Source organism: Hyla sarda, chromosome 2 (assembly GCF_029499605.1).
Source record: "Hyla sarda isolate aHylSar1 chromosome 2, aHylSar1.hap1, whole genome shotgun sequence".
NCBI lineage: Eukaryota > Metazoa > Chordata > Amphibia > Anura > Hylidae > Hyla > Hyla sarda.
In genome coordinates, this window is record NC_079190.1 from 253,364,393 (window position 1) to 253,391,050 (window position 26,658).

General features: G+C 40.2%; 1 protein-coding gene and 1 long non-coding RNA gene across 3 annotated transcripts in view; one reads left to right on the forward strand and one right to left on the reverse strand.

Moving 5' to 3' along the window:
* Positions 1 to 9,364: 9,364 nt before the first annotated feature.
* COL16A1 (collagen type XVI alpha 1 chain) overlaps positions 9,365 to 26,658 on the forward strand; it is a 220,089-nt gene continuing 202,795 nt past the window's right edge. The window contains exons 1-3 of the mRNA XM_056556974.1: positions 9,365 to 9,996; positions 16,074 to 16,188; positions 23,596 to 23,664. Of these exons, the coding sequence (XP_056412949.1) occupies positions 16,110 to 16,188; positions 23,596 to 23,664 (148 nt within the window). The 5' untranslated portion in view covers positions 9,365 to 9,996; positions 16,074 to 16,109. The remainder of the gene's footprint in view (positions 9,997 to 16,073; positions 16,189 to 23,595; positions 23,665 to 26,658) is intronic.
* Positions 10,007 to 14,527, reverse strand: LOC130356000 (uncharacterized). 2 transcript variants are annotated; one of them, XR_008888729.1, is made up of 3 exons: positions 14,295 to 14,527; positions 12,098 to 12,235; positions 10,007 to 10,778 (listed from the first exon to the last, which is right to left on the reverse strand). It is a non-coding gene; the product is annotated as an uncharacterized LOC130356000 (long non-coding RNA). The 2 variants fall into 2 exon arrangements; XR_008888730.1 differs by lacking the exon at positions 14,295 to 14,527 and adding an exon at positions 13,059 to 13,336.

A 26,658-nucleotide genomic window follows, 5' to 3' on the forward strand; every position in this document is an offset into this window, starting at 1 on the left:
CATCCACTCTCCCTGTCAGCAGAGATAAGCACATTTTTTGAAAAATTTGATTCGGCAAATTTGCCAAATTTTCACAAAAAATTTGGTTCAGTACAAATTTATTTTCAGCGAATCTGTATTAAAAACGGCTATTTCTGGACTACAGAGAGCCTCAATAGGGGTGAAGAACACTTTGCCTTGCTGTAACACACATAAGGTGTGTGCTGGGTTAGTGAAACAATACTGTAATTCAGTATGAGATGCAGATTAGAGGCATAGCTATTAGAATCACTGTCGCAGAGCGGCACAGTGACAGAGCCTGGAGGTGGCATCAGTATGAGAAGACCACATAGTGGCTTAATGACACAGCGTGGAGGTGGCGGCAGCATGAGGAAACCATATAGTGACTGAATGACACAGCATGGAGTTGGCGGCAGCATGAGGGGACCATATAGTGGCTGAATGACACAGCCTGGAGGTGGGGGAAGCATGAGGAGACCATATAGTTGCAGAATGAGACAGCCTGGTGGTGGCAGCAGCATGAGGAGAACATATGGTGGCAGTATGAGACAGCCTGGAGCTGGCATCAGCATGAGGAGAACATATGGTGGCAGTATGAGACAGCCTTGATCTGGCATCAGCATGAGAACATACGGTGGCAGAATGAGACAGCCTGGAGCTGGCATCAGCATGAGGAGAACATATGGTGGCAGTATGAGACAGCCTGGAGGTGGCATCAGCATGAGGAGAACATATGGTGGCAGTATGAGATAGCCTGGAGCTGGCAGCAGCATGAGGAGAACATATTGTGGCAGAATGAGACAGCCTGGATGTGGCATCAGTAGCATCAGGAGTCCTGAAAGTGACATAGTGGGATAACCTGGTCCTGAAAGTCACTCAGTGGGTGGCAATACCAGTAGCCGGTGATGAAAGTGGGTAAAAAAAATGGAGTACTTGGCATGAGATGTGTAGCATCAGGCAGGTGGCAGGATCAGAATAGTAGCTGAGGCAGGTAAGCAGAAGAAAACGGTCTCTTTTGTAAAAGTGTTAGTGTGCACAAGTAAGTATCGAGGATATGCATTACGTAAAACTTAACTTTTAATAATATTCTAAGGATAAAATATATGTACCCCAAATTTTTTTTAAATCAAACAAAAGGAAAGGTGTGCAAAAAACACAATGTGCCACCTACACCACCAAGTATGGATGCGATGCAAAGACCTCTAAAAGGTGGAAGGGAGCAAGGTAAAAACTTCCCCTGTAAGGCCCTACTCTCGCATTATTAACTGCCTTCTTGGCAAGTGTTACCCGCCCTAAAAAGGGTGGCCCCACACAGTAACCTCTCCCTATTTCCAGCTGCAAACCCTGCCATTTCACAGGGTTTTTAGGTGGAAATAGGGAGAGGCTCCTGTGTGGGGCCGCCCTTTTTAGAGCGAGTAACATTTGCCAATAAGGGAATTAATAGTGCGAGAGTAGGGCCTTACAGAGGAAGTTTTTACCCCCACCGGTTACAATGGACAATACGTTGTTCCCTTCCACCTTTTAGAGGTCTTGGCATCACATCAATACTTTGTGGTGTAGGTGTCACATGGTGTTTTTTGCACACCTTTCCTTTTGTTTGACAAAAAAAAAATTTGGGTACATATATTTTATCCTAAGAAAAGTTGCGTTTTAGCAAATGCATATCCTCAATACTTACTTGTGGTCTGATGCAGAGGAATGTCTGTAACTGGGGAGAAGCACCTTAAATCTGTTTGGCACTATACATATTTGTGAAGCTTTGGTGTGGCACCATGGTCAATCTACTCTGATGCATCAGGCATTGGTGGGTGGAAATCCTGGCTGATCCATGCCTGATTCATCTTCATAAAGGTCAGTCTCTCCACAGTTTTCGTGGACAGACGAGTTCTCCTTGGGGTTACTATGGCCCCCGCCGCACTAAACACCTGCTCTGATGGCACACTACTGGCCAGGCAGGACAGCATTTCCAGGGCAAACTCTGCTAGTTGGGGCCACAAATCAAGTTTGGCTGCCCAGAAGTCCAGCAGATCTTCAAGGTGTGTTGGCAGGGTCATGTCAAGGTATGCCACCCCCTGCTGGTTCAGGTCCTGCTCCAGGTCTACCTGCTGCTGATGAGTTGCTTCACTATGCGGGTGAAGAAAACTACTCATCAGCGACTGTAGGCTGCTGCTGATGAGGAAACTCACAAACAGAACAAACAGAAAAAGTAAAATACGTTTTCTTTATTATGTGTGAATATTCTCTAGAAAAAAAAATCCATCAGACTTTGACACACATTGCTTTCAGCGATTTTGGATATGTTTTTGATACTTTAGATTCTCTTGTACACTGTTTTTCTCTTTTTTTCTTTATGCTGTACTTGTCTGAAAAATGAAAAACTTTCACCAAAATAAACAATTATAAAAAAAAAAAAACTGTATTCAATTATTTTACTCTTATTTTCAGTTCCTCTTGCAGAATTCACAATGTGATCATTTGATCGCACATACAATGCTTTGGTATACTATTATTGTCTGTCTGTGTTACAGTGACAGGAAGTTTATTAGGCATACTAATAGGCATACATCTATGGTAGAAATTCAGAAGATGAATGGGAGGTACTCACCAGCAGCTCTGTAAAACTTCTTCCTTCATTGTAAAAAAGATAAACAGGCTTAACCGGAAACGGCATGGGCGTTACTAAACACTGCACATGGTGGAAGTGCCTCTCATGGAGTGAAACAGCTGTCCTCTTTGTAGTGTTCAGTAGCATACCTGGTCTCACTAAGCCTGTATGTCCTTTTGTACAATAAAAGAAGTTGTTTTGCACAGCTGTTGACAATGCCTCCTGTTCATCTTTTGAACTGCTGTTTCTTCAAAGTCTGTTGTTTCTACATGAGATTGAGCACCCCATAGACTGTGACCTGGGGTATTTTGTAAGGCCCCAACTGCAAAGGCTATTATCAGTATCTGTGATTGCAGGGCCACCTCACTCTGTTAATTCCCTTATATGCCACAGTCTCTATTGACATAGACATCTATGGGGTAACACTGCCAACGATCAGATTCCCTGCAGTTGCAACAGGGTCCTGGCAAAGTATTACAGGAATAGTGACAGTGCCCATACTAGGGCTTCAGGATGAACTCTGCTTGGACTAAGCTGCATTGGCAATTGGACAAGCAGAACTTATATAACACTGTAAGGGGGTTATAGTGAATGCATAAATTTTAACATAGTTTGACATGGTTAATTTTAAGGTCAAACATCCTCTAGTGATTTAGTAGTCGGAGCTCCGCTTGTGAAACAGAGCTCTAAATTTCACATATAAGCATATTGTGTATTTAAAGGGGTTTGTCGTTCAAGATAAATAGGTGTAATAGGGAGGTATAGCAACGCTACATATCTTATACTGCAACCCGTTCACTTTTAAAACTACCGCAGTCGATATACATTACTCCCTCTAGCGTCACATCCCCCTCCTGCACGCTTTTACTAGGGATAACATCACTGGAAATATATGTTAGATTGACTCAGTTCAGCAATGGATACTTTCTAGGTCTCCAAGATCTGCTAAAGATTGGTAAAGACACAACCTCTCTGAAATCTGTATAATGTTTTGTTTGCTTTATTCTGTGAAAAAAAGATGCATGTCTTTGTAATTGTACTATTATTGTTCTTGTTTGGTTCTTGAACTTGATTCCCATTGACCTGCTGGTTGTATCCTATATAGTTTTGTTAATAAAACTAATTTTGTGACTCAATGATCCGCATTGATGCATAATGTGAAAGATGTACAATGATTTCTGAAAATGTACTGTTTGGGATATATACTTACTAATTCTTTATGTAGCTGCTTTGTTTCGATAACATGTTGGCCTTGGGTAGATGTACGTTATAGAATCCACTAAGGTGGTCAAACATGTTCTTTTGAAGTGCAATCGCTTGGTCTGCCCTGGAAGTATTGTTAGTAATACGTGGAATATTACACAGCCACAAGAAGCGATCTGATCAATAGGTAGCTATTTTACCTATAAAATGGCACAGTTGTTCTTTTTTACATCATGTATGTGGTAAGCCTCTGAAGGCTAAATATCTTTTTGGTTAATATATAGCGATGCAAAATACCGGTAAATAAATAAATACATAAATAAATACATACTGCACGCGGGCTAAAAGCAGCAAAATCTCACAGGACAAAAAGGCGGAGTAAATTATGCTTTACTTTGGTCACTTTATTTGTTACTTTGCATTGTCACCTTTGAGAGTGGCTCAAATCCAAACTAGTTGAGTGGCACAGCGGGTTCACACCCGTTTCCTGTTACAACCACTGTAATGTCCACACTTTGTGATCACAAGACTCATTTTTAAGTAAATGAGCTTTTTTTTTTTTTTTTTTTTGTAAACTTTATGTTTAGCCACCTGCTAAGGTAGGTTCAGGTTAAAAGCCCCTAAGAAAAATAATTATAGTCTAAACAGTATTAAAATGCTATTAAATAGTATTAAACTAGTAATAATAGTATTAAAAATTATAACTACATAGATAAATTAGCACCACCATAAACTTCCCAAGTGACATATAGTGCATAAAAAACACAACAATTAAAGCAGATGTGAATGTTTTACAGATTAATAACAGTATCTGGCAGTGAAGCAGAAAGTATTCCATGGTTCCTATTATTAAGATGTGGTGGTAGAGGTCCAAATGTAATTGCTTTTAAGGATGCCCTTTGACAGTCATTTCTATTCTCTCAGGGTGGATTACCAGCTTACCCAACCCTACAAATAACAAATCTGCCTGGGGGATATAGATAACCCTATAGCTACGTATATTAGTCAAGGTTTGCTGACAACGGCTATGGTGGATGTAATGGCATCTAGTAACTTTTTTATTAGAGTTCAACTTTGTATACCACTGACCTCATAAATATGAAATATTCTTTTTCTTTTAGGGCCATGTAGAGTTATGAATTAAGAATTATTCATATAGTTGAAACAACAAATGCATGTAATTTGTAATGTAAAATACAATCCTTGAATGATCTTAAGAACTGCACATGCTGGAGGAAAGGCTTGTTGAGCTGCACAGCTATTTAATTTGCTATATGGATACAGGCTATGTAAACACCTTTGGGCAAATTTATTAAAAACTGTCTAGATTTATGGTTTAGATACAGAGTTTAAAATGCCTCTGTGTCATATCTCAATCCAAAAAAACATAATGAAAGCACTCCATGATGTAGAGATCCCACTACAATGCAGATGAAAGACAGGTAAAAGCCACTTACCAGATCGAACATAATAAAAGCACATTTTGCAAATTTCATATGTGCGAACAACTCTGGATCACACATAGTAAATCAAACAGGTCCTGGTGCAGCTTCCCCTGTCCCCATGTCCTACAAAACATTTATCAAACAAAAAAAGACTCTAAATCTCATAAGTTGAACAGTACAAATTGGGTATAAGGCTAAGAGTAATAGTATGAGACTCTGTGTTATCTTTAATATATATCTATTGTAACAATGCAATGCGTTTCCAGGTTGGTCTGATCTCTTCCTCAGGTATAGGGCCTATGCCTGACAAAGAGGCCGGACCGACCTGAAAATATGTTGCATTGTGCCCCAGATCTAGGTTTACATTCCACATTTCATTTTCAGTTTAAAAAGCTTGATGTTCCTCAAATGATCCAATCCAACATATTATTTTATAGTCTATTCCTATACTGTACATGTCTATAACATGCCATAACCACTTTCTCACAATTCTGTCTCAGACCCACAATATTACTTGAATAATTTTCTATCCAGATGTTAACCATGCATGTTGTCATAGGTGGGGAGGTTGTGTTCACACATTGGGATAATGTAATAATGTCACAGTTTTCCGCATGCTTTTTCAGAATTATAGCAAAACTGCCATGTTTTTTCCTTGTCTTTGGAAAAAGCAGCAAAATAACATACATTATCTACATACATTATAACATACATCTACATTTCCAGTTGGTGGTAGTGTATAGATGTGTCCTACCTTCCCTCTTAGCTTGACATATCCTGAGATGTGTAAGGGAAGATGACCAACTTTGGGGGGGGGGAAAAAACAATTCCTTGTTTTTTCAGTGAGTTACCCCTTATTTTACAGCTGTTCACCCACACTATAACCCAATATACTGGGTTTAGTGCGGGTGAATTAGCTGTCAGATTCTCTTTAGTCATCATTTTCTATAGAGGAAAAGAGAAAAGTGTCTGTTAAAACACAACTATACAAAGGTTTAAAGGGGTATTCCTGAATTTTTGGTGCTTTAAATGTAAAAAAGGGCAGCAATGTTAGTCTATTTACTAATATACTTCACTAATATACTTCACATGTGTTTGGTGAATGGTATCAAATTTCTTTGTCTTTCTTTTTCCTGGAAGTTCATTTTCTGCAGCCTACAAAATGACTGTGACTTTTTCCTGCTTGCTGTGCGGCCCGAGACAATACATCACAAGTCAGGTGCTAAACGGGGCTTGGCTGTTTTTTTCTATTGTGAGTGAAGCCAGCCCCCTGATGACATTACCAATGCACATGTACTGTATGTGTATTCATCATCACCCAGATCCACAGCTTGTGTGTCAGGTTATGCTGTGCTTCAATGGGTGGGACATCCTATGTGTGGGAGGGAAATAAGTCACCTTCGATCTTGAAATTAGGAATCCTGGGTATTGTTTTTTGAGGGAGGCCACAGAAACCGGAAGTAGCCAGTACCCAAAAACAAACCAGCAGCATGATGGGGGACATAGGATATGGCCATTTACCACCAACACAAGAACAGATTCTTGGTAAGCATGTCCATTACTGTATGACACTTAATTACTAAAGTCATTTTACGTTGGATAACCCCATTAAGTGTTATCTCCTTGGCCAATCCAGACTGGTAAAACACTGAATATCACTGTCATTTAGTCCTTCAAACAGGATTGCTTTTCTGTAGCCCACTGTAACCATTTGTTCTTCTGTTGAGGTGTTAGTGTTGGTTTTAATTTTTTTTTTATATCTTGGAATTTTCTATCCCCATCCTTTGACTTCTTCCTTGATCTTCTGATACACTTTGCTTTTACAATCTTCCCATGTTGTTTGTACTTGCACAAGTTGTATACACAGTTAACTAGGAACAGTCAACATTTTTTCCACAATCTGTGTCGGATTTCTATCTTGAAGGAGTCTTATAATCCTTTCCATTCCTAGAAGTCCAGCAGCTCTGGTAAGTGCAGACAAATTTACACTCTTGTGTGTTTAGTGTATGATTCATGAAGTCAGAATGTTCTGCTTTATAACATTGTATTCTGTCAATGTCTGTTATTTGTGCAACTTCTGTAGAGTTAAAATCTGGGTGAATATCCTTTATGTCTGGTGATTCCAGAATTTTTGCAAAGGGTTGTATGTTTGGTGTTTGCATCAAGGTGACGAGTTGTCAGCTGACCTAAACACATTGTACACAATGCATTTCTTATCCACGTATAGTTGTTACATCAGCATCGTTTGCTTGTGGAAGACGAGTTAGGAAGAACTGAGTCAGCATGCAGGAGAAAGTGAGCACAGCTGTATCTGTGATAGACACTGCAGTGTGCATCCTGTTGGCTTAATCATTTTTCAGTTTCCAAGAAAACATTTACTTACACACTGAACAGCACTAGAAGATTTTTTTCTTTTTAATAGTCACTGTCTGTAAAGTGTTCATATTAGTGTTTCCTAACCAGCGAGCCCCCAGCTGTTGCAAACTACAAGTCCCAACATGCTCGGACAGTCAGTGGCTGTCAGGTTGTCATTTAATGAGAATGGCATTACACTGCTACTCTATTTAGATTTTCAACTGTCTATATACAGAATATATACTAAGGTATAAAAGCATTAATAGAGGTATCGTGGTCTGCTTTTATTTTTCCACTAGACTGGAGGACTTATTCCCATGGTCTATTAAGTAACGGATATTTTTGTTAATAGTTATTTATTTGCACAAGATCACATGAATATAGAAACATCACTACCAGGTTGCCTGGCTTTAAAGACTCTCTATTGTCTACTGGTCAGAATATTTTATTAAAGATCTATATCTAACACTGTTAATTGATTTCTATCACACATATTAAAAATTGTACTATGCATATTCACAATCTGTCTGCCAACACTAAATGAGAAATATATTGTTGCTTAATTGAAACCAACATTAGTTTTTTCATCTTTTATTAAAAAACAAAACAAAAAAAAAATGACCCACCTGGTTATGGCTTTTGGAGGGCCTGAGGGACACCATGCACTAGGCCTAACACATGGTGTCAGTTCCTTAAAGGAAAGCAACTCTCACACCTGTTGTATGATCTCCCATGAACAGACTTGGGGTAGCTTGCTCATATGGGGCTATTAGAAGAAAAAAAAAACTGTTGGCAAAACAGCTATCTAATGCTGCCATTATATTGCATATGGGGCATATGGCAGCCAGCTCAGTAGGAAAATTAGAAAAACATTTGCCCTCTTATCCCTGCTGGACCCCATTCATTTCAAGGAACCCGACGGAGTCAGCTTGAGACTCCGGTTAGCTAATATTTGGACTGTAGCCTATTTCTTTGTTGGGCTCATTGAAATGAATGGGGTAAGGCATGGATACTGGTTTTCAAAACCTCCTGCTGGATCCGGCTGCCGTATGCCCCCAATGTGGTGTGAATGCAGTCTACAGTGTATGGCCACCTTAGAGCCTTGTTATGTTCTTATTTTTCTATTCTATTAGATTTAATGGGGAAAACTGGGATGAATTCAGTATATGAACCGTTATAACCCAGTACCCAGTATATGGCCCTTATGAATGTAACAAAGTCCTTTTTATCAGGTAGTGCAAGCATTGCATTACCTACCCCACTTCCCTTTAACCCCCCACCCCCACCCACTGTCCCTGGTTCAGGGTTTCTAGTTTCTGTGAATGTACCCTTAAAGGGGTACTCCATTGGAAAACATCTTATCCCCTATCCAAAGGATAGGGGATAAGATGTCTGATCATGGGGGTCCCATCGCTGGGGACCCCACGATCTCTGGGCCGGCAGCGGCGGCATCCGGAACACGGAATCTTGGAGCTTCCGTGTTCATGATGTCACACCTTCTCCCATAGACATGAATGCAGGGTGTGTGGCGGCTGTAGTCGCCAGTCATCCGGATGACTGGGGTGCCACAGCAGAGATCGCAGTGGGGTCCTGCCACTGGGGACCCCCGCGATCTCCGCTGTGGCACAGTCATCCGGTGCATGGAGCAAACTCCACTCCGTGCGGGATGACTGGCGATTACAGCCACCACGCCCCCTTCGTTCATGTCTATGGGAGGAGTTGTGACGGCTACGTACTTTGGGTAGGGGATAAGATGTTTTCCTGCAGAGTACCCCTTTAAAATCTGAATAGTAGACCTAGCCACAGATGCAGCATGGCATCATTTACTGTACATATCAGTATTAGCATTGTCACGAGTAACGAGTAATCTTATCATTGACCATTGGCACCAGAGTATGGACCATATCGTTGCCAATTGACAGACCTCATACAATAGGCACTTCATGCCCAATATCTTTGTTAGTTACAATTATTCAATGTTGCTTGGATGGATTATTTGTTCTCAGTTGTAAATTGTTATCATATTTAGTTCTCTCAGTGAAGTGTTTACAAGTAAAAGTGAAGAAGTTATCTTGTGTTATCCTTGGAGACAAAGAACACTATGGTATGGGTGAAGGACTACTGAAGAAAGCAATGCAGTGAAAGATAAAAGAAAAAAAGGAAGCCAGATGGACAAACTAAGAGATAGTGGGATGACTGAGGGGGATGAGAGTTTAGGAAAAGAGGGGAGGAAAATAAGTTTGAGAAAGGAGGAGGAGACAAGAGGGGAAGGGAAGACTGAGTCTCAGTGAAGTTTCAGGACAGAGGGGAAATACTGCTTAGCTTCTAACTTTTTTTGCAAAATGGATCCAAAATCGTGTATCTGAGGAAGGTCAGCACCACACGACGGTGAGTATGAATGATGTGTGGCCTCTGTGCTAGTAGATGGAGAGGGCAGTGTCCATACTCGCACTTGGCAGCATCTCCTGACTTGATTGTAGATGTTAAACCTCAAGACACCAGACTCATAGCAGCAGCGGGTGAAGTGCCTGGTTCATAGTGCTGTCTGGAGGAGCATTTATGGAGCACCAATTCTCACACAGCAGCATTTACTATGTTATTTGTAATATGCCTTGGCTACTTTTTCTCCCATTCACAATTCATACTGCTTTGCCATACATGCCACTAAAATATTCTAGCTACTGCAAGGTGTTTAATACAAACTGATAATAGTTCCCATTTCTCTGTGCGTCACCTTATATTTTTTTTTACAGAAACTATATAATACAGTATGTTTTGCTTATGGCTTTTGAGCATGTTTTACGTTACACACATAGAATCGGGTGGTTTTATAAAAGAATTTGGTCAGGCAGACAGCATTTTATTTTCTTCAGAGAGCTAATGCTTATTGGTATAACAAAGCCCTGCAAAGTAACCTCTTCATGTGCCTCTTACTGGAGATCCTCCTATAGAAACAGTCTCTGCTAAAACAATTACATCAGACCTGCCAACGCAATGGATTTTAGGAAAACCGTAAAACGTCTGCAGTTTGTTGGATCTGTGCAAGTAAAGGGAGGGAGGAAACTCAGGATATTTGATATTCTTCATTCTCAGGTCACAGTGTGCATTGCTGGATATTCCTTCCCCTTATTCATCTCATTTCTCTGTGTCATACAAACTGCCGGGATTTCCTGGTAATAAAAATGATTCAATAAGAGATATAAAATGTATAACTATATATTATGCTATATTATAAATTATCTTTAAAGGAAACACTGATATAAAGCAATGCCTATAACTTTTGGATTATAAGAATGCTACAATTAAATTAATATAATTAGCAGCATTTTATTATTGCAATATAAATCTGGCCAGAAAGATATAAAGGAGCAATGACTTTTACAAGAAGATTAATATGCAACTTGTATAAGATAGAGAAAGAAAGATAGATAGATGAATAGATAGATAGATGAACAGACAGATGAATAGATAGATAGATATCTAGGAAGGATGCCGCAGCACACGGAGGATTCAAATGCAAAAACAGTGGTTTATTCCATGGTAATACAAGTTAGCAACGTTTCTGCTGCCAATGCATCCTTTATCAAGCCTTGATAAAGGCTTTATTGGCAGCAGAAACGTTGCTAACTTGTATTACCATGGAATAAACCACTGTTTTTGCACTTGAATCCTCCGTGTGCTGCGGCATCCTTCCTAGATGTCTAACTTGCCTTGACTGGGGCTCTATTCGCTGCTTGCACCGCCATCATATTACTGTGGGACGTGCTGCTCTACCTTTTCTCGTGCTAGATGGATAGATAGATAGATAGATGAATAGATTGATAGATATGAGATAGATGTATAGATAGATAGATGAATAGAATGATGGATAGATAGATAGATAGATGAATAGACAGATAGATGGATAGATAGATAGATAGATGAATATATATATATATAGATAGATAGATAGATAGATAGATAGATGGATAGATGAATAAACAGATGGATAGATAGACAGATAGATAGATGAATAGGTAGATAGATAGATAGATGAATAGATAGATGAATAGAGGTAGAAATCAAGGTCAATAACAGGATAAATGCCTACTATTCTCACATTCTACATAAACCTATAGTATACTAGAAACACCATCATGTTCCCTGAAAACATGATGTGAATGGGGCTTTAGGGAGAGTGTGAAGTAGTGGAACATTTAGTGTGAAGTAGTGGAATATCCAACAGGAATGCCAGGAGAATGTCTGCCCCTGTGATCACTATTTACCATATGCATCTCCAGAAAGGTTCGCATACATATATATCATATATATATATATATATATATATATATATCTATGAGAGATTTTTTTCAAGCATATTCATTTCAGGCTTATAGGTTGTATGATCTTTAATATTTCTACTCATGTAGGGAAACGTATTGTAGTCACTAGTCAGTCACTCACTGAGTAAGCCTGGAAGCAATGCAGTTCCCTTCATCTGATCTCTTACCTTGCTATGCCTTTCCCACATTTTATGAGTAGAGGTCATAGGCCCAGAGCCTTTGGGCATGTTGTAGATCCTAGCATGTATTTACCTGTATGTCTGTGTTGATACTGTGGGAGAGATCTGTCGGCACAGGCTCATCACCTAGTGACACAGAAAACTGCTATGTTAACCATTTTACTGGCTGCCTCTATTTATATAGGTCATACAGATCTTAAGATCATTCAATGACTACATATGGAAAGTACACAAGGAATCCTGATCCAATTTATTTCCTGTACATTCCTTTTCTATAGCCTCAGGTCTAGAGAAAACATTATAAAATACCACACTGGTATTATTCTCTCCCAGGTGTACTGTAAAGTAATCTGTGAGTCTTCTAGTATGTAGACGTCCGCAGTGTTCATTGTGCTACAACTAAAGATCACGTCCACGTATCGATCACAATGAGTCGTAGCCATCGTATCAATCATTTCTCAGTGTAATGGACAAAATGATCAATGTTTACAGTAACCTTTACTGTTGATGAAAATTGATAATTGACACACAAAATGTGTTATGATAATCTGTGTGATTGTCCTGTGTAGATGGTGTTTCTCTAGCTAGTCCTTAGAATAATGTATGCATTCTATAATAGGGTCTCAATTACCGTATTTTTCGCCGTATAAGATGCACTTTTTCTTCCCCAAAACTGGGGGGAAAAAGTCTTTGCGTCTTATACGGCGAATACACCCCAAAAGTCGGTGCAGTCCCTGCGGCCATCAACGGCCGGGACCCGCGGTTAATACAGGACATCACCGATCGCGGTGATGCCCTGTATTAACCCTTCAGACGCGGCGACCAAAGTGACACTAACCCGGCTGTTCAGTCGGGCTGTTCGGGACCGCCGCAATTTCACCGCGACGGTCCCGAACAGCCCGACTAAATAGCCGGGTTAGTGCTTACAGGACACCGGGAGGGACCTTACCTGACTCCTCGGTGTCTTCTCCATTCAGGGATCCCCTGTATGGCCGGCGCTCTCCTTCCTCGTCATCACGTTGTCGTGACGGCGACGGAGAGCGAGGATACCCGGCCGGCAGCAGAGACGTTCCAGAGCGACGGGGACACGGCGACAGCGATGGAGCGACATCCAGGGCAGCGGGGACGGGTTCGGAGCAGCGGGGACACGTGAGTATTACCTCCTATGCAGTGGTCTTCAATCTGCGGACCTCCAGATGTTGCAAAACTACAACTCCCAGCATGCCCGGACAGCCAACGGCTGTCCGGGCATGCAGGGAGTTGCAGTTTTGCAACATCTGGAAGTCCGCAGGTTGAAGACCACTATTGGGTTCAAAATCTTTATTTTTTTAGATTTTGCACCTATAAATTGGGTGCGTCTTATACGCCGGTGCGTCCTCTAGGGCGAAAAATACGGTACATCTAGACAATGAGGTCACATGTCTGAATGCAAAGTTGGCATAAACCAATGAGGCTTTCCATGAAAACCAGAAGCGTTTTTCTCAAATAAAACTATGTAAATAAAACATTTTAGTTACATTAAAATATATCAGGGGCTATAGAGATTTAATCTGTAAAATCTCTAAAAGCAGAAATATGTTGGAAAGTCTTTTTTACTCAAAACAGGGAGAGATTTATCAAAACCCGTGCTGAGAAAAAGTTGCTGAGTTGCCCATAGCAACCAATCAGTGAACCTGTGAAAAATGAAAGAAGCGATCTGATTGGTTGCTATGGGCAACTCAGCAACTTTTCCTCTGGACAGGTTTTGATAAATCTCCCCCACTATTTTTCACTAATATAGATTTTGCATAGCTGTATCTATTAATAGAAAAATGTATTGCAAATGTAAAAATGTATATAGTCACCATGACAGCTCCGCTAGAGGTTGTCACCCAACTTTTCTAGACTTTGCTCAATTATCCCGAGATACAGCCAATCCCTTCGCATAGCTAGCCAAGGCCATCACCAGAGGCATAGCTTGTAGCTTCTGGACCTCTGTAACAGGGCCCCATATGCAAATTAAAATACTGGTCTCTTATGGACAGATGTGTTTTGGGGCCCCCTTAGGCCCTGATGCGACTGCTACCTCTATAGCTATGTCCCTGGCTGTCACACATCTAAAAATTTACAAGCTATAGGCACTGCAAGGTGACAACCTCTGCAGGGGCTGTAAGGTCACCCAAAACATTTTTGGGAAGTCATTTACCCACAACAATGTTACAATGTAAGCTCTGGCACTAACGCGCATCTAGAGAATAGGTCCATTGTAAGTCTGTCTTGTAGTGGGCACGTGTGTACATGCACATTTTCTTCTCAATTAAATAAATGGGAGCTACTGAGCGTGCCACGTGCTTCCACACAATACAGAGGTGGAAAGAACTGTCAAATAGCATGTCTAAAAAGAACGCTGACGTATTGGCAGGAAGAAATATTCTTCAATATCTGAGTAAGTTATTGGCACATGTTCTTTTACATTATTATTTTGTGTGCTAAAAGGAAAGTGGATGCAAGGGATTAGGTTTTGACAAAGTAATGGGGCCCTGCCACATAAGGGCCAACAATGTCCAGCAGAACATCTGAAGAGAGCTGTATAGCAGATTACTCAATCCATATTTGTGTATATATACAAAGTCAATTTGGCAGATTTTTCATCTCTTTGAAAGAATGGCCCATATTTATTATGTTTCTGGTATAATCTGTGCTTTGTGCTCGCAAACCTTGGCCCATGGCTAATTTTTGCAGACGTTTGAAACTTTTCTGCGCATTCGCCAGTTTTAAAAAACTTTGTAAAGTGAGCATGGTTTACAAGTTTTAGACTGAAGCAAAAAACAGACAGCGCTTTGTACTGTGATACCGTTGTTACACACGGTGTAGCTTGTGAAAGTGGTGCTTACCACATCAAGTTACAGTCCACCAAGTGTAACAATGGAAAAGGGCAGTAAAGTTGGGTGCCTGCATCCGCTCCACGTCCAAATAGATACAAGCAAAAGAAATTACGTCCAGCGTGTCAATGGGATTCAAGGTGCTGGACACAAAAGTGCTGGGATCTCAAGTTTATTCACCAATGATGCAACGCGTTTCACAGTAAGACGGCTTCATCAGGCATCAAGCCTGATGAAGCAGTCTTACTATGAAATTCTTTGCAACATGCGTGAATAAACTTGAGATCCCTGCACTTTTGTGTCCAGCGCCTTGAATCCAGTCAACACGTTGGAGGTCATTTCTTTTGCTTATAAGTTTTAGAATGATTTATTAAGAAGAAAATCTGAAAATGGCATAACTTTTTGTGCAATTCTACACTGACTTACCCATTTTCTGAACTTTAGCACCCCCTTCGCCCCCAAAGTTACTGCCTTAGTTAATAGTCAAGGAGGCTCTAGTTACATAGTTACATAGTTAGTATGGTTGAAAAAAGACATACGTCCATCAAGTCCAACCAGGGGATTCTGCTGAGTCTACTTTAGCCTCGATATAAGATGAATTACATGTGGGCATGGAGGCCTACAGGTTCTGTATGGCACATTTTGCCACTGATGTTGCAGCTAGGCCTGTGGATCCTGCACGCTTGCCAAAGCTTGCTCACTATAATGCTCGATTTGTGATAAAAACTTGTGCAGAATGCAATGATGCATCGCCCTTCTATAGGGCAGTGGGGGAAACACTTTTACACTCTCGTGTGGCATGATCCAGTGTCTAATTAGATCTCACCTGTAATCGATATATAACTCCATGCCAAGTTGTGCCGCAATCTGATATTTCTTACTGGGTGTATTAGTTTTTTGTGAATGGGTGTATATTTAAAACTCATTCCCATATCATATCAGGTAATTCTCAATGAATAGAGGGATTTAATTGTTTCAGAGTGTCAGGTGGTTACAAAGAGTATCTTACTATTGGGGTAATTCATAACCTTAACCAGAAACAACCACTATTTCAGTGTGTGCCTAACAAATGCAAATGTGGTAAACCTCTGTTCCTATTTCAGATCCGGTTGGTCTAACCAAATCCACTGGCCGCAAAGATGTGTTTATTCTGGACATCTGCCATTTACTTGATCTGTTGCATTTTGTACAGCAATGGAGGAATCCTACCTCAAGCAGGTAATGTACCACTGCTGCCTAATATCAGAACTGATTAATATGTGTATGTATATATATATATACATATGTATATATGAATAAAAAGTTTTACTTTCCTCTAAAAACAGTGTCCAACTGTGCAATATTGTAGCTCTGTAACTGTAACTGTTGTGAGCTGTATTGTAGCTCTGTCCACACACTTCAATGAAACTTAGCTGCAATACTAAACATATCAATCACATAGATGTGGTGTTGCTGTTTTTGGAAGAAAGCAGCCATATCTTTCTAAACTTGTTTAAGGCTAGATTTCCACTTGTTTATTTATTTATTTTTTACCAAAAACGCCCGAAAAACTTTTTTTTTGGTGTTTTTTCTGCCATCTTTGACTTTGAGTGGAAATTGCATTTCTTGGCACCTTTGGCGTTTTTTTTCAAAATTTGTTAAGTACCAAAAAAAAAAAAAAAAAAAAAAGGATGCAGTAGGGATGGAAAAAATGTATTTAAGGAAATGTATCTTGTTTATAACGAAATTTTAATACATTTTTAAACAATGATCAATTTATGTGGGCGGCAAGGGACTAAAAATGTAGCCAACAATAATAAATATGTAGAAAGGGGCCATTTAAATGTAAAAATAATATATTTTGTATAGTAAATTTTGTTAAAATGTTTTAATAATGTGTTTAATAACGTGTGTGTGTGTTTTTAACTTTTTTTCTTTAAATTTGTAAAAAATTTTTTAGTTAGTACTACTACTCCCAGCATGGCACACACTGTTCCATTATGGGAGTAGTAGTACCTGTACTTATAGACATATCACCCTGGGTGTCACTCCTGACACCCAATGAGATTGTCCTATCTATTGTAGAGATGGGGGAGCAGCTCTCTACAGCGCTCACATCTCTGCACTATACTCCGGACGGCCAGTGATGTGAATAGAAATTCACATCACTCATTCATATTTTCCGCACAGAGTGGGGATTGGCTGCCAATCACAGCTCTCAGTGGGAAATATGAATCAGTGATGTGAATTATATTCATATCACTGGCCAGAGTATAGTGCAGAAATGTGATCGCTGTTTAGAGCCGCTTCGCATCTCTACAATAGATAGGACAAGTGTCAGGAGTGACACACGCTGTGATCTGTCCTTAACTGCAGGTACTACTACTCCCAACATGGAGCACACTCTGTTCCATGCTGGGAGCTGTAGTACCTGCATTAATAGGCAGATCACAACAAGTGTCAGTCCAATAATCCAGCACTTATCTAATAATAAAGCATCCATCTATCTAACTATCTGTGGATCTATCCTCTGGTAATTAATGATGTAATGATGATCACTGCACAGGACAGAAGGTACTGACAAGATACATTACTGCCTGCTCCTCCATGCTGTGGATTATCCATGATGACTATGGAGATGAGTTGTCATCATCATAATAAGTCATAGTATGTTTTCTGTGAGGTCACGGTTCTCTAGATGGAGCCTATTCCTGTTACATGCTGCTGGAGGAATGGGGGAGGAATGCATGGATAGATTAGAAGCTTTCCATCATAGACTTTTCTAATCAGGTCAGAAAAATGTTGCTGATTGGGGAAGAAATAAAACGATGGGAAGCATTGAAGGAGCAGTTCACTTTACTAAACCACACATTCAAACAGTATGTGCGGAGTGCGGAGCACATAGTAATGTCAGCCTGTTCAATCATGCACAATGAAAACCACTTGCAAAGGCAGCCAAATGCAATGGTATATTCGCTATGTACTTTAGAAGGATCGTATATTCTGTGTGAGAAATAAAATGGTACACATGCTATGTATTTTAAAAGGATTGTATATTCTGTATGATAAATAGGCAGATCGCAGCAGGTGTCACTCCTGACACACATTGCAATGTGCCTATTAATGCAGGTACAATAGCTCCCAGCATGGAGCAGAGTGTGCTCCATGTTGGGAACTGTAGTACCTGCAGTAAGGGACAGATCACAGCGGGTGTCACTTCTGACACCCGTAGTGATCCTCCTGTATAATGTATAGATGCGGGTGGCCGCTCTTCTATGGTCCCCTGCACTGACATATATTTACACCTATTCATACTTCCCACAGAGAGTTGTGATTAGCTGGAACCATCTGGCCAACCAGAGCTCTCTGCGGGAAATATGAATTGGTGTATATATATATATATATATATATATATATATATATATATATATGGCAGTGCAGGGGACCATAGAAGAGCGGCAGCAAGCATCTATAAATTATACAGAAGGATCGCAACAGACACGGGGCGATCTGTCAATTAGTACAGGTACTACTACTCCCATCATGGAACAGTGTGTTCCATGCTGGGAGTAGAAGTACTACCTAAAAAAAAAGTAAAAAAACACACGCACTACATTTTTATTATTGTCGGCTACATTTTTGGTGCCCTACCCGCCCACATAAATTGATCCCTGTTTAAAAAAGTATTAAAATGTTATAAAAAAGATAAATTTCATTAAATACAATTTTTTCTGTATCTTTATATTATAATTTTTTTAATGGTACCCTACGAAATTTTATTAAAAAAGCTAACTCCATTACTTTTTTTGGAAGTCTGCAAAAACAACAAAGTTACCGCCTGAAAAAACGCTAAAGTTAAGACCCACAAGGCGTTTTTTCTGGCATTTTTTCACTACCATAGACTTCTATGGGAGGAAAATGCCAAGTTTTTCAAGAACAAACGCCAAAGTCTCAACAAGAGTTCATTTTTGAAAAACTGCCAAGGAGCCCAAAATAGCAGAAAAACTTCAAAAGGATTAAAAAAACGCCAAACTTAAAAACACCAACTGGATATGGCATTTTCCAGTTCCCTATTGACTTGCAGCTAACATCTGGCCGCAGCGTTTTTTCACAAAAAAAAAAAAAAAAAACACCATGCGGCAGAATGGACATTTTATTGGAGTTTTTGCCCAAAAAAAAAATAAGCAAGTGGAAAACTAGCCTAACCCCTTTAAGCATTACTACAAAACTACTACAATGCTCACTTATGCCTATTGTATATTACTGCTTGGGGTTGTAAATATCCTACACAGTGTATATATATATATATATATATATATATATATATATATATATATATATGGTACGTTCTTAGATGGATGGTGTTCATGCTAATTTAAAACAAATATTATGGTATTTACCAGTCAATAGTAATAAAAAACGTAAGTGTAACCTGCATTATAAGGCTGTGTAAAACCTTCCAATACTTTCCCCTGCTGCCATTTACCCAGGCAGGTGGACACAATGCAAATTTGTATTTTCCTGCTGCTGTCAGTTAAAAGAAACAATATAGTAGTCCCACTGCAAAAGGTCTTTAAAAAGAAATGTCAGGGAAACCCTAGAAATGGTTAGATAGAGTGTACTATGGTAACATTAGGGGTTTGGCTACATGGTGAGGTCTGTCACCTACTGCTGCAATCGGACAGCATTTAGGGTGCCACAGATGAAGCATGTGATTTCATGGAGCACAGAAGCAGGACCATGGCACCTAGAGGCATAGCAACTAATCATGGAGCCTCATAGCAAAATTTGGAATTGGGCTACCCTTCCCCTATCCACTTTTAGCAGCATGTTCACAAAAGCTTATACTTGGTCTCCCTGGGTCTACAGGGCTAGGACACACAGTAATATCATAGTAGACATATATTGTAGACTGTGATGTCATAATAAAGAGTAGTGTACACAGTAATCAAAGGAAATCAAATATAACCAAGTAATTTCATTGAATCTTTCACAATAATATGCTGTTTTATATAAGGGAAGTACTGTATATAATAGGCACAGGTCAATTGTACTATTTGCCCAAACAGCAACATTAATTGTGCCATTTGACTAGTAGAGCAATAATAGACATTAGAGATGAGCGAACTTACAGTAAATTCGATTCGTCACGAACTTCTCGGCTCAGCAGTTGATGACGTTTCCTGCATAATTGAGTTCAGCTTTCAGGTGCTCCGGTGGGCTGGAAAAGGTGGATACAGTCCTAGGAGACTCTTTCCAAGGAATGTATCCACCTTTTCCAGCCTACCGGAGCACCTGAAGGCTGAACTAATTTATGCAGGAAAAGTCATCAACTGCCGAGCTGAGAAGTTCGTGATGAATCGAATTTACTGTAAGTTCGCTCATCTCTAATAGACATGAGTCTGCTGTGTTGATAAGATGGTCATTTTCACCTGCTTCCTCCTCCCACCTCACCAAGAAAACCGGAGGAGCAGCCATGTACCTGTTGTATACACCTTCAATGATCAGAGAGGGTGGTAAGGAAGGTGCTTTTTGCTTTGTTAGGCTCTGTATTATGAAAAATAAATAAAAGGCAGCACAATATAGTTACATGTATGCCACTTGTCCTCTAGGGGTTAATCTAAACACAGCTTTAATAAATCTCTTGATAGATATGGGACCCTAGGAGTCACCTCCATTGTGCACAACTATTTCTCATTCTATCTTTTTTAGGAGATGGGACCAGAGCTGGACTGTTTGTCAGTAGTACGTACACAGGTTCTTCCTTTACCCTACTTCTCTGGCCAGTCAAAGCACATACTCCTCTTTGTTATGCCATGTAATGTGGCGGAGAACATTGGACTGAAGAGGCTGGCACTTGGCTAATCATTTACAAAGTATAGTGCTAGATGACATGTAAGAGAAGGGGATACTAATGCACTGGTCTGTAAAATGCTATGTATGTGAGCAGAAAGGTAACGGCATCAGCAGAGTGACAGTAAGGAAGGGGTAACACTAAACATTGAGCTGCTACTGCTGCTGCTGAGAAGGGAGAAGGGGGAAATTACACTGCAGCACTGCTGACATGCAATAGTAGATACAGTAGTATTTACACATGGGACATCTTCCATGTGCTTTATGGGTGATGAAGCATGAGAAAAAGGCCTTGATTTACCTTCCAGGGATAGAACAGATGCCCTTGAAGGTACACAGCTTAGGCTTTTTCGGTCCTGTTCTAGCTGTTACTAAAAACAGATTTTTACCTGACAACAGGCAGTGGTCAACAAACTGCAGATAAATATTCCATGTCTATTCTAGTTATACCAGAAATGGTAAGGTCTGTGAAACTGTCACATCAGGCAGGGAAAAGTGCAGCCCTAAGCTTACCCAAACCTCTGACCCTGCCTTTTGGGGTGTCCAATAGTGTTGAGCGGCATAGGCCATATTCGAATTCGCGAATATTCGCGAATATATGGACGAATATTCGTCATATATTCGCGAATATTCGCATATTCGTTATATTCCCGTTTTATTTTCGCATATGCGAACATTCGCGTATGCGAAAACTATCATATGTGCATATTAGCATATACAAAATTAACATACGCGAAAATTCGCATATGTGAAAATTCGCATGTGCTAATTTTCGCATATGCGCATTTTCGCATATGCGAATTTTCGCGCGCCAGTCTCACACAGTAGTATTAGAGCCTTCTTTACACCACACAAGCTGGAAGCAGAGAGGGATGATCACTGTGATGTGATCACTGTGAAAAAAAAAAAAAAAAAAACGAATATTCGTAATTACGAATATATAGCGCTATATTCGCGAAATTCGCGAATTCGCGAATATGCGATATTCGCGAATAATATTCGAATTGCGAATATTCGTGAGCAACACTAGTGTCCAATTCCTTAATAGGGCGGCCCCAACACGATGCCAGCCCCTACGCTGAGTAATGTGCAGGGCATAGCAGAGTCAGAAACAAATGAACAAACATTATATGGGAAGTAAGGGAAGCAGGTCAGGATACAATAGATTAACAGGCAGAAAACTATTGGCCCCTGTGTCCTCTCGCTCGCTGCTTTGCTCTGCTCCTATGTGCGCACGGCACACTTGTCAATGACATGCCTGCTTGTGCTGTCTCCTGGCGGCCACTAGGTATTTAAAGTGGCTGGGGCCCAAAGCAGAATGTTCCAAGTTATGGTTACAGGTGGTGAGAACCCCCCTCCCCCCAACCCAATTACAGGGGCCCTGTTCGTACCTTGGAGGTAACAAGTGTTTAGTGTTGCTCGTGAATATTCGCAATGCGAATTTTATTCGCGAATATCGCATATTCGTGAATTTGCGAATATTCGCGAATATAGCACTATATATTCATAATTACGAATATTCGTTTTTTTTTTTTTATTTTATATTTTTTTTTTCACAGTACACATCACAGTGATCATCCCTCTCTGCTTCCAGCTTGTGTGGTGTAAAGAAAGCTCTAATACTACTGTGTGAGACTGGCGTGCGAATTTTCGCTTATGTCAATTTTTTGTATATGCTAATTTTCGCATATGGTATTTTCGCATACACGAAAATAAAATGAGAATGTTTCGAATATGCGAATATTTGTCCATATATTCGCGAATATTCGCGAATTCGAATATGGCCTATGCCGCTCAACACTAAGTGTTGTGTCTGTCTGATGTTTTTATTTTGCTTTATTTGCCTTGTTTAGGTCAGGATGAGTAATCTTGTGATTTTCAACAAATTCATGTGTGTTTCACTATATGATGTTAGTGTATATTTCTCCATTTATCATACCATCTTTTTCTTGGTTACCTATAAATATATATACACCATAAATGCAGATAACATTCTGGGTATTATATATTCATTGAGATAATTGGATTCCTAAACTCACATCAAACGAGTATTTCTTCCTTTTGAAATGTATCTTTACATTTTATATGATCTTTTCTTGCTAACATGACATTTACTGCTTTTTATTCAGTACATGGTTTATATGTTATTTAGATTAACACAGAACCTATTTTCAAGAATTACCCATATAGGAGTTTTCTAATACAGTAATATTATCAGAAAAGTTCCATTCAGATGTGCAAGACATCTGATCATATGTAAAGCAGTTTAGTGGCTTAAAACTTGATAGAATATTTTCAGATTTATGACAGCTTGTAGTCTGCATTCAATTTGCAGAGTATAGTCAATAAATCCTCAGGGAATTGCTGGGAATCTAAATATCTTTATCATTCATTGCTTTTATTGAAATTTTCATTATCATTATCAAATGTTTTTGGAGGTCAATGGCCTGTTTTCTAGTACTATAATATTAATAAAGACATTGCTATGTATGATAGGGACAATTTGATAATATGAAGGACATAAGCGGACTTAGAGAACCCTGACAAGAGCATAGAGGTTTTTGTCCTACAGATGTGGGAAAATAGCTTTAGGGTTAAATGGACATCAATGGGAGATTTACATACAACTTGTTGTTACTTGTACAGTAGAGATAGTCTGTGCTTCATCTATATACCATGACTGAGGTATAGTACAGACATATACCTGTTTTTATATTTTCACAACTTGAATCTACAGCAATTTACAATTGCAGATAAGAAAACACTGAAATATAACAATTCTATATTTTACAGATAATCGATGCCCAACATTATTAAGTGAAGGACTCAGCACTGGAGGGGATGGAAACGAAAACAACACAGGTATATGTGAACTTCAATAGAAATACCCTACAAGTATTAAAAAACATTAGTAGGTTTCTAAAGTACTGAGACTAATATGGTAAAGAGGTTGGGTTCATTCAGTGACTACTAATAATATATGGGGGAATCTTAAATAAATAAGGAATTAATGCTGCCCATATAATTTACGCCAGGGTCCTTTTTTTTTATTCATATCATGCACACTTGCCTTCACTAGTTGTACAGCGCCATTTGTTTTATTCTAGCACAGCTATATCCATGTCTTTTATTACTATAACTACTAACTTGTGTGATCACATTTCTGACTCTCATAAAGTTACCATGCTTAATGTGTGTCACAGCATGTCAGTTCTGGGTCAGCTCACTACCTGTGAACTACAGGATGACGTGCTCACCCACCAAATCTCCTCCTGCTAGCTTCTATACCCCTCCCCTCCCAGCTCCACCACTATAGAATCAGGATATATAGTAGACTAGCTAAGTACCCGGCATTGTCCGGTATTTTTACCTAACCTTTTTGGGTGAGCAAAAGCAACAATGACTCTTGTGTCCTGATATTTTGTCCTCATGTTCCGTTTTGATATCCTGTCCTCATATCCCCTGCAGTAACTATTTTCTGCACCTGCCTGCTGGACAGTCAGCAGGATGTTTAAAGGAGTAGTGCAGTGAAAAATAACTTATCCCCAATCCAAAGGATAGGGGATAGGTTATAGATCGCAGGGGGTCCGACTGCTGAGACCCCCTGCAATTTCCTGAACGGGACCCTGGCAGTCTGTCAGAAGTGGTCGTTTCCACCCCCAGGAAGCTGCGGCCGACATGCCCCTTCCATGAACCTCTATGGGATATATGGAGGGGTCATGTCGGTCGCCGCTCCGTGCAGGGTCGGCACACCCCTTTCCAGCAGACTGCCGGGGCTTCATATATGTTCTCATGTCCTGACCTTATATTCTGATCTCATAATCCATGCCCATATCCTAACCTCATATTGCAAACTCACATCCCAACCTCATATCCCATGCTTATATTCCGACCTCATTTCCCACTAGATTTGAAATGGTTGGAAGATTCATCACTTTCTAGGGTGGGTAATTTACTCCATGTCTTTAAACGTCAAAAGGAATCAAGTTTTACTAACACTAACAGATATCACCTTTAGAGATGAGCGAATTTTTTAAAAATTTGATTCGGCCGATTCGACAAATTTTCCGGGAAAATTTGGTTGGTCTGAATTTATTTGCAGTGAATCTGTATTAAAAACTGCTATTTCTGGCCTATCGAGAGCCTCAAGAGAGCCTCAACACTTTGCCTTGCTATAACACGTATAGGGTGTGTGCTGGGTTAGTGAAATAATACTGTTATTCAGTATGACATACAGATTAGAAGTGTCGCTATTAGAATCACTGTCGCAGAGCGGCACAATGACAGAGCCTGGAGGTGGCATCAGTACGAAGAGACAATATAGTGGCTGAATGACAGCGTGGAGGTGGCGTCAGCAAGAGCAGACCATATAGTGGCACAATGACACAGCCTGGAGTTGGCGGCAGCATGAGGAGACCATATAGTAGCTGAATGACACAGCTTGGAGTTGGCGGTAGCATGAGGAGACCATGTAGTGGCTGAATGACACAGCCTGGAGTTGGCGGCAGCATGAGGAGACCATATTGTGGCTGAATGACACAGCCTGGAGTTGACGGCAGCATGAGGAGACCATATAGTGGCTGATTGACACAGCCTGGAGTTGGTGGCAGCATGAGGAGAACATATGGTGGCAGAATGAGACAGCCTGGTGTTGGCATCAGCAGCATCAGGAGTCCTGAAAGTGACCCGGTGACATAGTGGGGCGGTGGATGGCAGTACCAGTATCCGGTGATGAAGGTGGGGTGAAAAAAGCAGAACTTGGCATCAGATGTGTGGCATCAGGCGGGTGGCAGTATCAGAAAAGTAGCTGAGGCAGATAGACAGAAGAAAACGGTCTCGTTTGTAAAAGTGTTAGTGTGCACAAGTAAGTATTGAGGATATGTATTACGTAAAACTTAACTTTTAATAATATTCTTAGAATAAAATATATGTACCCAAAAGTTTTTTTTATTCAAACAAAAGGAAAGGTGTGCAAAAAACACCATGTGCCACCTACACCACCAAGTATTGATGTGATGCAAAGACCTTTAAAAGGTGGAAGGGAACAACGTATGGTTCAGTGTAACCGGTGTTACATAGTTACATAGTTACATGGGGCCGCCATTTTTAGGGTAAGTAACACTTGCCAAGAAGGGAATTTATAATACGAGAGTAGGGCCTTACATGGGAAGTTTTTACCCCCACTGGTTACAATACTGTAAACCATACATTGTTCCCTTCCACCTTTTAGAGGTCTTTGCATCACATCAATACTTGGTGGTGTAGGTGGCACAGGTGTTTTTTGCACATCTTTCCTTTTGTTTCATTTCCCCAAAAATTTGGTTCCATATATTTTATCCTAAGAAAAGTTAAGTTTTAGCTAATGCATATCCTCAATACTTACTTGTGGTCTGATGCCGAGGAATGTCAGTAACTGGGGAGCAGCACCTTAAATATGTTTTGCACTATCCATAGTTGTTAAGTGTTGGTGTGGCACCATGGTCAATCTACTATGATGCACCAGGCATTGGTGGGGGGAAATCCTGGCTGATCCATGCCTGATTCATCTTCACAAAGGTCAGTCTCTCCACATTTTTCATAGACAGACGAGTTCTCCTCCCCCGCCACACTGAACACCCGCTCTGATGCCACACTACTGGCCGGGCAGGACAGCTTTTCCAGGGCAAACTCTGCTAGTTGGGGCCACAAATCAAGTTTGGCTGCCCAGAAGTCCAGCGGATCTTCAAGGTGTGTTGGCAGGGTCATGTCATGGTATGCCACTGCTTGCTGGTTCAGGTCCTGCTCCAGTTCTACCTGCTGCTGATGAGTTGCTTCACTATGTGGGTGAAGAATGCTACTCATCAGCAACTGTAGACT